Below are 12798 nucleotides of genomic sequence, written 5' to 3'. Positions count from 1 at the left end.
TGCAAGGAATCCAACTAGACTAACAGATTTCTTAAAAAATGTACACTTGAGAGAATCATAAAATTAGATTTTACTTTACTGACTCGAGGAAGATATACGGACTATGTCGCAAAATGCTTTCATGGTGTCCACAATTGTGAGTATTTTTAGCTCATCTTCTCATTTTCTCCTGATCCATACAATGACTTACACTAAGCTTTTTAACCAACTTGCCTAATGCCACAGTTTCTGTAGATATTTGTTATTAACTGTACAGAATTGATTAAAATTTAGTTAAATCAATGTTATTGAGCACGATTTTCACAACTATTCACTGAGCAAGTAACTGACAAGTAACTGCAAGTAACAAATTGACCTAAAGGCTAATAATAAAAGTAAAATTGTTCACTTGATCTGTTCATGTCCTTGATCTTTATCTTCAATTATGTTTCTTTATTTTCTTTCGAATTTCGATATTGGCCAGCATATTCACATAGGCTTTTTAGGCTGGCTTGAGCATTTTGTTTGAGCCTTGTTCCATCAAGACAAAAGCGTGTTTCCGCATGGAGTGACCGTTTAAAGAAACTTGTTAAACACTGAATTTTCAACGGCAAGTGCCTTGTTTCAGTTTGACACTTACCTCTACACGTGACTCCATCAGTTGGCCTTCCCGCATTTATACAGACACATGTAATACCATTAACCTGACTGGTACAAGTAGCACCGCAATCCGCATCAGTACATACTTCTGTATCTAAAAGATGGTGAGGAATAAAATGTTATACAATGTATATTATCGTTATGAACACGACATGTTAGGGGCTGTGCAATAATTATGAGCCCGGGGGGGGGGTAAAATTTCCAAACGGCTCGCCAAAAATCGCGTACCCCCCCCACTCGGCCCGCCAAAAATTCTTCCCCCCCTCTCGGCCCGCCAAAAATTCTTTGCCCCCCCCCCCTTGAACATGCCAAATTTTTGGATCCCAAATTGCAAAATTTAAATGGTCTTGGTCTATGTTGCGAGCGCAGCGAGGAGGAAAATTTGCATATTTAAGCGTTTCCGTAGTGATTTCCTAAGCATTTTTAGAGCATTTTATTAAAAAGGCGCCCCATGAATGCGTGCCAAAAATCGCTTGCTCCCCCCCCCCTCGGCCTGCCAAAAATGTCTTGCCCCCCCTATTTTACCCTCCCCAGGGCTCATAATTATTGCACAGCCCCTTATAAGTGTCAAATAATATAAACCGTCTCTATAGCTCTCTATCTAAATTCAGCAACTTGATTTTTTCCAGGGGGTGGGGGCAAACCTGTATGGGGCGGGGCCCAAATCCACCAAACAAAAATGGGAGTAGGTGCGGGTGGTTCGACCCGAAAGAAAAGAAAGCACTAGGGGGGCCCAAATAGACAATTTTTGCCAGGCTTTTTGATAATAATCGTATGGTATTGCATATTGTATGGATTCCCCATCTCTATTCCCCTCCTCTCCCACTCTCCCCCCTCTCACTCCTCTCTTTTTCCTCTCTCTCTCTCTCTCTCCCTCCTTTTTCCTCTTTTTTCCTTGCACTAGGGGGCGGGGCCCAAATAGGCAATTTTTCTGCCCACCCCCCCCCCCCCCCACCCCCGGCAGCTACGCCACTGTTGAAATGACTTTATATACGAGGGACGGTCAATAGGTTCCCACAACAGCTGTGGTATGTCTCCGCTCATGCATGACTTTGATGAATGTTACATACGATAAATACAAGTTTGTACTTTTGTCTTTCAAAGCAAATATGCATTAGCGATGTGGAATACTTGATTATGTGATGACATTAGCATAAAAAAATACCTTATTTATGGTTAAAAGTTGAGATATCGAGATATTGCTACATAATTCCAAATATCTCGAGAACAAAAGTATGGATTCTGGCGCGGTTTTGCAACTTTGTAGATCGATAACATAGGATTGATGCAATTTTATGTTTTTTTAGACCTATACCATTTTATTAAAGATAAGGAATCATGTTGAATTTCTCGAATTTTGAGTAGTCTTTATCACCCATTGTTCTTTACATAATAAGACGTCAAAATTTAACAACGGTACCTGGTTCGATTGGTTAACTACTGATTATTAAAAGGAGAGGTCCTAAAATCGTGTACAAAGACACTTTTTGGGATAAGTCGACCAAAAAGATTTCAAATTTGACATTACTTTGACATTACGAACTCATATTTACCCAGAAATCCAAGATGGTGGCTGCCGGCGCCATCTTGAAAAAAAATAAGTTTTTAACCAGATTACCTAAAATCGTGTACAAAGACACTTTTTCCGGTAAGTCGACCTCAAGAAATTCGAATCTGACATTAATTTGACGTTACAAAATAATTTTTGCCCAGAAATCCAAGTTGGCCCCATTTGGTAGAGCGTAAATGTGATTTTTGAATGAGAGCAGAAGCATAAGTGTGTCATTTCCGCCTTATCTGGGGTTCATGTCTCTTATATGGGGTTTAAACTGCCTTATCTTGGGTTTACATCCCTTATCTAGGGATAAGGCGCCTTATCTGTGGTTTAGACGGCCTTATCCTGGGTTTACGTTCCTTACCTGTGGCTAAGATGCCTTAACCTTAGCATATTGCAGTCGAAACCCAGATAATGCGTCGTAACCCCAGATAAGCGACATAGACCCCAGATAAAGCAGTCTAAACCCCAAATAAGGCGCCTTAACCCTAAATAAGGAACATAAACCCCAGAAAAGGCATCTAAACCCCACATAAGGTGCCTTAACTCTAGATAAGGGTTGTTAACCCCAGATAAGGGTCGTAAACCTCAGATAAGGCATCTAAACCCAAGATAAGGCGCCTTAACCCCAGATAAGAGACGTAAACTCAGATATGGCAGTCTAAACCCCAGATAAGGCGCCGCCGTCTGGGGTTTACTTCTCTTATCTTAGGTTTATGTTCCTTATTTAGGGTTAAGGCGCCTTTGGGGTTGGGACTGGTTTATCTGAGGTGTACGTCCCTTATCTGGGGTTACGGCGCCTTATCGGGGCATTAGGCAAGTTGGTTAAAAAGCTTGGCCTTTGACTTTGGGGACAATGAAATGGACTGAATGGACGAAATACAGGTAAAATTAGAATTAAGATAATCTGGAGCGGTGCCCTGAAAATTTTTTAAAACATTATCTATTTTCATTTGAATCACCCTATCTTTCAGTGCGAGAAATCCAACTCTATCCCGCTCACTGAGAGAAATCCAACTCTATCCCGCGTACAAGCTGAGTGCGCGCCCGTGCAATTATACAATATTAATGCACGGCTAGTAATTTACTAACGCTTGCTCTGATTGGTTCTCATTATCTAGGAGTGTATGAATATTATATATTATGATCATCAGCAATTTTATAGAAATGCACTTTTATTATAATAAAATTATTGAACCATAATGTTAGTTTTAATTTACAGGTAAAATAAATCAATGAAACGTGATCGACCATATCTCTAGACAGGTGGACAAATGGGGGAACATTTATAATTTTAGGAGTCTCTTAGTAATAATCGCCTATTCATAATGTAACACAGTTACATTACCTATTGCCTTATATAAGTGTATTGATGCAACCACTTCAAGTGATACCACTTGATGTGATATCATTTGAAGCAAAAAGTTACTGGATACATTAACATATTCATATAAATCGTTCGAAATTGAAGACCTCATCAATGGTTAAAAGATTGAGATTTAGGTAGATATGTAAATAATTTAAATTTCCGCACTTGACTCTCACCTATAATACACGTGACCCCATCACCTTTATATCCAGTTTCACAGGCACAAGTAAAGCTACCAATCTGATTGGTACATGTTGCCATAGTATGACAGATGTCTAGATCAGAAGCACATTCATCTACATCTATAAGGAGATGAGTAGTAAATTGTTATGCATTGTACAGCCTGTCTCAAAAAAAGTTGTGCAAGTGAAAGCGCCCTCTTTGGCAATTAGAAAATACCGTTGTGCCATGATGCTTACATCACCGTCACGGGCATAGTCTTAGTTCTCAAATATCGTTTGTTCTGTTCAATTTGCTTGTTTTAATCTCGAGATATACTTTATTAACGACGAAAGGGTAAAATCACAATTGTGCCACTTTTACTAGGGAAGAGAGCTTTGCATGTAAATAAGCGATAGCATCAAGTTTATCAAGAGTTCCTTCGTGTAATCAAAAGAATGCATCAATTACACAACTGTTTTTACTATTTTATCATGATGCAGGAATAATGATTCTCTTTTTCCACGAAAAAGATAAATAAATATTTCACATTCTGCTGTAAAATTAAATATATGTGCACATCAATGATGTTGTTCTCTTATCTTAGTCACTCAAGACATGTTAAAAGACAAACAAATATTGCACACTAAGGTCCGTATGCACAAAAGAGTTAAAGAGGGTCTAAAGTTAGACCTGGTCTAACTGGAATTAAGTTCCACTAGGAATGGTCCTTTACTCTTATTTCCTTCCTAGAGTAGCTAGCAAATTCTAAAGATTTTAATGCAACGTTCAAAAATAATACAAAATAAGTTAAGCAAATGCAAAGGAAAATGTCCTTTCTCATGGTATTAAATTCCACTTAGATCAGGTCTAACTTTTTACCCGGTCTAACTCTTTTGTGCATACGGACCTTATAAGTTTATATTACTTGTTGGGAGAGAAATTAGACAAAATAATGCACGCGCGCTGATGTTGATGCGAATAATGCGTCGAGCCCCGAAGGAGAGTGCATTAGACGCATCAACATCAGCTATATCATTGATTTTACATGTACAGCTCTCTTCCCTAGTAAAAGTGGCACAATTGTGATTTTACCCTTTCGTTGTTAAATAAACATATCTCGAGATTGCAACAAGCAAATCGAACAGAACAAACGGTATTTGAGAGCTAAGACTGCGCCCTTGACGTTGATGTAAGCATAATGTCACAACTGTATTTTCCAATTGCCAAAGAGGGCGCTTTTCACTTGCACAACTTTTTTTGAGACAGGCTGTATTATATATCAAGCAAACTCGAAATTAAAGACCTCATCAATGACTAAAAGAGTGAGACATAAAAAGAGATCAATTAACTAATGATTTAGTCTGGTGATTGAGTCATTAAGAAACCCATTAGATTACAGGTCTCTTAAAGAATGTGTATAAATTCATCAGAACTTTTAGACAGAACGACGGCAAAACTCATTAAGTCATCAGTACCTGTATTTAGACTATCAATACTTGACAACCAAATGCTTAAGACAAAGGTCACTTCTTAGTACTAACCCAGCAAACACAAAAACGTTTTAAATAAGTTATATTTTGGATTTTGGTTTAGGTAAAAACGTTTTAATAACATTAAAATGTCGGGTTATATAAAGGTCATGATAACGTTTTAAAACGTTTTGTATGAAAACACACTACAACAATATTTTTAAATGTTTTCAAAAAATGTTATTGTTAACTATTTTTGCAAACATTTTTCCCAAATAAATAACATTATGTGAAAATATTTGAACCCAGCAAACACATAAATGTTCTTAAAATGTTTTTTCAAAACCTTTTAATAACATTTAAATGTCGGGTTATTTAATTAAAAGTCATGAAAACGTTTTAAAAATATTTTGGGCAAACATTTTTCGCAAAATATTTTTTCAACCCCAAAATAGCATTCTGTTTAGAATGTTTTGTATCAAGTTTTCAAGAATGTTTTTGAATGTTATTAAAACGTTTTTATACCCTTTATATAACCCGACATTTAAACGTTTTCTGTAAAACATTTTTGTTTGCTGAGCAGTAGATTATCAAAAAAGTTTTTTAAGGTTATGAAAACGTTTTATACTCTTAATATACCCATATAACCCGACATTTAAACGTTTTCTGACAACCTTTTGTAACCTTTTGCGAATGATGTCGAAAACGTTTTGTGTTTGCTGGGAAGGTACCACATCGAATTTGGACCTACCGGTGCCCGGTTATGTACCGATGACTCTTAACATCACTCCCTGGAGATGTAATAAATTGCATCTAGCATAATAATCACCTGTTGCATAGTGTTATTGGTTTTCATTTAAATAACAAGAAAACCGAACGCACTATAGAAATATTCAGGGTACGTTGATAACTTGAAGTGCCATCGGTACCTCTTTGGGCACAGATAGCGCTATAGGATCAAAAAAGATGTTTTGCCTAAGCCGTACTACATGACTGCATATAAGTTATTTTCAGAGCCCTTACTAGTTTGGGGCCATGGACCAGGCCAAAATTGGGAGGCCCAACCTCACCGTGAGGAAGGTATGAGCACTCAAATAGCCAAGTTTTGATTTACAAATAAGGGACCTACCCTGGGGACCTACTATAAGATCGCCAGTGGTAAAGATGAGCGTATTTGTTCCGATTTTACTAAGACATTTTCGCGCAAAGTGCGCGAAAATTGTTATATTTCAGACAATTTTTCATGTGATTTTTGCTACGTAAAGTGCGCAAATTGTTTGTAATTTTACCATATTTTGGTCCAAAACATGAGTTTCGGGCTAAAAAGGAACTTGCACAGGGCAATTTTGGGGGCCCCAAAAAATGTGGGGACCATCTGCATGGCCAAATGGTAAATCCGGTTCTGCTTATTTTACTCACTGACCCGCCTGAGTCATGTATTGTACCTCGGGTTCTAGGCCCTACATGTTATATGACAACATGTCTATGTGGTAAACTCAGTAAAATATAGAAAACCTCAGGGGAATCTCAAATGAAGTGAAACTGTACACTTCGTAAAAGACGGAGGTAACGTTATATTATAGATCGACTTACCATCACACCTATTGTAACACCAGCATCCTGATGACAACATGCCTATGTGGTAAACTCAGTAACATATAGAAAACCCCAGGGGAATCTCATGTACATTTCGTATAAGACGGAGGTAACGAAATAATAGATCGACTTACCATCACACTTAACACCCGCGTCCTCATAGTGTTGACAATGAATACCAGTATTCCATAAGGGATAACATGATCTTAAATTATTTTCTAACCCATAGCAACCAACATCATGCATCAATATTGCACCGTTTCCATGACCATATGCATGTTCTGAACCCTCATAAGCTATAGCTGAGGCAGTAGTTGGATATCCTAGCTGCCGACACACAACTACAGCATCATTGGTATCCCATCCATGATCACAGACTGTTCCCCATTGGGAGTTATAATAGACTTCGACGCGGCCTTCCCATGCGTTATTCCCGCCAATGAGTGCTACATCTGTAAATTCATGAAATAAAACGATGACTTTTATTCCTCAAAGGAGGAGTATATCATTTACATGCAAAAAATATTCAGGCCGTTTCAAGAACATGCTTGACCAATCCAAATACATAGAAATGAATTCGGAGGATTAGAATTAAAGATTCCCAATTCAAAATTTCTGCCAGCGATCTCTCTCTAACTCTCTCTCTCTCTCCCTCTCTCTCTCTCTCTCTCTCTCTCTCTCGCCATCGCATTCACGTTCCATCATCCTCGCCCCTCCCTTCCCTTCTCTCTTGTCTCTCCCCTTCTCTCTCATAGTAATAGAGAGGACGTGTGCGCCTGAGTGTAAGCTGACCTTGATGCCTAACGGACTCACGGGAGTCTTTTAAGTACATATCGACAACTTGATTGAAACATCACAGCTTTTAACAGCTGTACAATCCTACCCATCACCATTGTAGCAGTCAAAACCTGGAGTTTTGAATTAATATGTTCAAAAATAAGTTTGAAATTAAAATTTAAAAAAAAAATAGATCGGTGATAAAGTAGATTTACCTGTGCATGTTATCTCATATCCATCATCACCAGCCTGGCAAGCACATACGAAAGATCCAACGGTATTAATGCATGTAGCTGTTGCAGGACAGTTGTGTTCACCTACTGCGCATTCATCAGCATCTTCTCACACAAAACAATAACAATTTAAACTAGTGGCAAATGGTGGTCATAGACCACAAACCTAGCTGGGGCATGTTGGTGTTGTGGAGGTATCTGACCCCTACAAAATGTTCCAAAAATGCTCCCCTGGTCATGGGGTTTGTTTTCACCGAGTTTCAGTCCCGTACTCCTAACAGATGTCCAAAAAATTCAATTCTAAGATTTGACCCCAGATGACCTTTGACCTGACCTATGCATGATGTTCCATAATGTTCCCCTGGTCTTGAGGTTTGTTGTCACCATGTTTGAGCCCTGTACCTCTTACAGATATCCAGAAAATGAAATTCTACGATTTGACCCCAGATGACCTTTGACATGACCCTTGCACAGTGTTCCAAAATGTTCCCCAGGTCAGTAAGTTTGTTGTTGTGGAGTTTGAGCCCCGTACCCCTAACAGATGTCCAGAAAATGCATTTAGAAAATTTGACCTCTACATGACCTTTGACCTGACCCCTGCAAAATGTTCCCCTGGTCATGAGATTTGTTGTCACTGAGTTTGAGCCCCATTCCCCTTGCAGATATCCAGAAAATGAAGTTATAAAGATTTGACCCCAGATAACCTTTGACCTGACCCCTGCAAAGTGTTCCAACATGTTCCCCTGATCATTAAGTTTGTTGTCACCAAGTTTGAGCCCCGTACCCCTTACAGATGTCCAGGAAATGCGTTTCTAAAATTTGACCTCTGCATGACCTTTGACCTGACCCCCGCAAAATGTTCCCCTGGTCATGAGATTTATTGTATCGAGTTTGAGCCCCATACTCCTTACAGATGTCCAGATAATGCAATTGTAAGATTTTACCCCTTAATGACCTTTGACCCCAATTCTGTGTGCAAGGTATGGGCACTGGGTAAAGCCGATGCACATGTGTAAGTGACGTCATTGTGCTATGTAATATGTGGCAGAAGAAGCATTTTGAAGATATTTGGTTATATACCGAAAATGCCCCTTTAATGACCTTTGATCCCAATTCTGTTTGCACCATATGGGCACTGGATATAGGCGATACATATGTGCAAGTTACGTAATTGTAGGGTGTAACATGTAGGAGGAGAAGCATTTTGAAGTTTGTTGCCAGAAGAAGAAGAAGAAGAAGAAAGAAAGAAGAATCGGAGAGCATTACAGTACCTAGCTGGGGGTGTAAACCCCCCAGCTAGGTAATAAAATAATTCATTAGTATAAAAAGGTTAGCAGCAACAGTTTCGTTCCACAAGATATTATTAGACAATCAGTTTACATCAAGATCACTAAACCCACTGCAAGTAAAGTGTACGTTAACATCAGAAATCAGCTTAACTTTGTTTACAATTTTACAATTGTGCTACAATTCCCTGTATTAAATAAAGTCTCAAACAATTCTCTTCTTGACAGCTTTCGAGTATGAATTCTGTATAATTAATCAACGAAGTTGACGGAAAGTCGCGTCGAACATGTCGCAGTAAATTTGGATAATACATTTCGCAAACTCGCCAATATGCACGAGAGAGCTGGAACAGATAGGTCTAACAATATAGTAAGTTGCAAGTTCCCTAATGAATATGTAATATTTTACGGCCTTTTTCAGCCAAATCGATGTTAATACAGTAGGCCTACCTGTAGTGCAACTGGGAATACCAATGTTTGACAACCAAATCATGCTGCAGAATAAGATCACATCCTATTCATGACTACATATGTATACATTAATATTCTTGAACACTTGAGAAAGTTCCGGCAGTCTTATTGGTTCTTAGCCGTGTGATATGACACGATATCACACGCTATTTGAACAAATCGGAGGTGCATAGCAACAACGGGACTTATCGATTCTAAGCACTAGGTAATTCCTTGTAAAATGTAGGATTTAATTTGAGCACATCAGACATATCGAATTGCAGCTGAATACGAGGAATATCCTTCTGATATAAAATAATTTAGATTTTTGAAATTCGCGATATAATACAAATTTTATGGCAAATTATTAAAATTGCCATTTTTTTTAAAAATTTGGTTTAAGAAAGCGCCTACATCCAGCAAAAATGGACTTTTGTGGGCTATTTTGAACAGTTTTGCATTTTTGGACCTTCTTTGATATTTTACTCTGAAAAATTTAGATTTTTTGAAATTCGCGATATAATACAAATTTTATGGCAAATTATTAAAATTGCCATTTTTTTAAAAAATTTGGTTTAAGAAAGCGCCTACATCCAGCAAAAATGGACTTTTGTGGGCTATTTTGAACAGTTTTGCATTTTTGGACCTTCTTTGATATTTTACTCTGAAAAGTGCACATTTTTCGATGGGGGTGCGTCGCACCAACCCCCATTTTTGTTTGGTGGATTTGGGCCACATACCAACCCCATACAGGCTTCCCCTGACAAAAATCCCAGCTACGTCACCTATTTGAGGTTTTCCTCCAGTCCATTGACACATAATTGAGCCAGGATGGTTGTCCACGCTATTTTATGTTATATGACAATATGTCTATGTGGTAAACTCAATAACAAATAGAAAACCTCAGGGAACCACAAATGAGGTAAAAAGGAAAACGTTGAAGGCAGTGGTAACGTAACAATAGATCAACTTACCATCACACTTAACACCAGCGTCCTCATAGTATCCACCAGTAATATAACGAGCATCCCATTCGTAACTACCATAAATACATGATATCAAAGTACTTTCTGACCCGTCACAAGCAACATCATCCACTAATATCGCGCCTTTTCCCTGTCCATATACATGATCTGAACCCAGATAAGCTATAGCTGAGGCAGTAGTTGGATATCCCAGCTGCCGACACACAACTACGGCATCATTGACATCCCAGTCATCATCACAAACTGTTGCCCACTCGGAGTTGTAATAGACTCCGACGCGGCCTTCCCATGCGTTATGTCCTCCAATGAGTGCTACATCTGCAAAATCATGAAATAATGATAATAACACCAAACCGTAATGATATGGCAACTAAATCGGGTCCTCAGAATGCGCTAACCATACGTCCTAGCAAACTATTTTGATGCCACTAGTCGATAGAACGCCCCTATTTCTATTTGACCTACGTCACTCACCCCCCCATATATGCTTCTTCCACCATACCATGTCATTACTGTGCTTAAGCCCCATTTCTGATCTTTGGAGCGTGAGCGGTATTTGGGAATTACTGTGTCAACAGTCAACACAGTTATACCACCTATATAGGAGCACGTAATGGGCATAGTGTTCGGTACCTAATATTTCTTTAAAAAAACAACATTTAGAAGTTTAAATTATTCCAAACATGGAGAATTTCATTTTCTCCAATATCTAAAATGATTGTTTTAGCATAGCACCACTTTGACAAATGCAAAATCCAAAGAAAGATGCGTGATGAGTATTTTGGAATTCACCTACACTTTTTCCCAAAATATTGAAAATTGACACAAGCTTTAAATACACAGAAATTGTTTATCCAGCATAAAATTCCTTAATCCTTTGAGTATAAGTTACAGAAATTATTACTTTTACTTATTATGCTGAAAATGAATGATAAAAATATAGTTTTTATATGTTTTAGTCAATTTTCTGGACCACCGTCAGGAATGGCAAAAAACACTAAATTATGGAATAATCTCTCTCTCAACTTGATTGAAACATCACAGTTTTTACCAGAAAAACGTTAAGAGTCACACGTTACATCGCATGGTAAAAGTTAAAAGAAACTGAACAAAAAAGTGTTGTACAACGATGTTTTAATATTGTTGAACAACACTTTTTTGTTCAGTTTCTTTTACCAGTTGTACAATCCCACCCATAGCAGTTTTGAATTCGATTTAATGTGTTCAAAAATGTGTTTCAAAATTTAAAAAAATAAGCTCGTAGATGGGTGATAAAGTAGATTTACCTGTGCATGTTATCCCATATTCAGCATCACCAGCCTGGCAAGCACATATGAAAGATCCATCGGTATTAATGCATGTAGCTCCTGCAGTACAGTTGTTTGTACCTGTTGCGCATTCATCAGCATCTTCACACACAAAACAATACGAATGTGAGACATGTCGAAATAGAATAATTAGCATAATAAATTAGCAACAGATTTGTTCTACCATATATTATAAGCAGGGACAGGCGATTTGCGCGGCAAAAAATAGCAAATTGCGCGGAATTGCGCGGAACTCTTTTTTTCAGTGCAAATCATGTATCCCTGCCCATAGGAAAAAAAATAGCCAATTGCGCGGAATTGCGCGGAAAAAAAGTTCCGCGCAAATCGCCTGTCCCTGATTATAAGACAATCAGTTTGCATCAAGATAAACCCACCCACTGAAAGTAAAGTGTATGTTAACATCAGAAATGAGCTTACATGTGTTTACAAAAGCATGATACTACAGTTCTCTATACATTTCAAACAATTCTTCTTGACAACTTTTGAGCAAGAATTTTATATAATCAATGAACGAAGGTGATGCAAAAGTCGCGTTGAAGTAAGTTTAGAAATGGCGTTTTGCAAAGTCCCCAATATGCATAAGTTCCAAGTTTCCTAACGAATAATATGTTACGGCCTTTTTCAGTGAAATCGATATTAAGGGGACTCGATCTTTTGTGCGTAATTATAGAGGGCCAGGGGATTCACTCTATCATTAACAAAATCATATTTTGAAGAAGCCAAAGAGCCCTAAGAATAAAAACTCTAGTGTAATTCACGCCAGACACAATTTCTTTATAAGACAAAAATTAATTTTTGTAATCGATCAAAAAACAAACGTTTTATATCAATTTTAAATTTAGCCTGAATCCGTAAATATGGTACCTCTCGCCCTTTTTTAGGTCAAGGCTGTTTTTACCATTATGCAGCGAACCATTGTTGAAGCTATTTCACGTACATGTATAAAAC

General features: G+C 38.0%; 1 protein-coding gene across 1 annotated transcript in view; it reads right to left on the bottom strand.

The window, feature by feature from the left end:
- Positions 1 to 213: 213 nt before the first annotated feature.
- The window catches only part of LOC140140432 (scavenger receptor cysteine-rich domain-containing protein DMBT1-like), a 39294-nt gene continuing 26709 nt past the window's right edge, over positions 214 to 12798 (bottom strand). The window contains exons 3-9 of the mRNA XM_072162193.1: positions 11809 to 11931; positions 10511 to 10840; positions 7783 to 7905; positions 6925 to 7242; positions 3740 to 3865; positions 620 to 733; positions 214 to 248 (exon numbers count right to left, since the gene is read on the bottom strand). Of these exons, the coding sequence (XP_072018294.1) occupies positions 214 to 248; positions 620 to 733; positions 3740 to 3865; positions 6925 to 7242; positions 7783 to 7905; positions 10511 to 10840; positions 11809 to 11931 (1169 nt within the window). The remainder of the gene's footprint in view (positions 249 to 619; positions 734 to 3739; positions 3866 to 6924; positions 7243 to 7782; positions 7906 to 10510; positions 10841 to 11808; positions 11932 to 12798) is intronic.

This window comes from Amphiura filiformis, chromosome 19 (assembly GCF_039555335.1).
Source record: "Amphiura filiformis chromosome 19, Afil_fr2py, whole genome shotgun sequence".
Taxonomy (NCBI): Eukaryota; Metazoa; Echinodermata; class Ophiuroidea; order Amphilepidida; family Amphiuridae; genus Amphiura; species Amphiura filiformis.
This window is presented reverse-complemented; position numbering and strand designations above follow the sequence as displayed.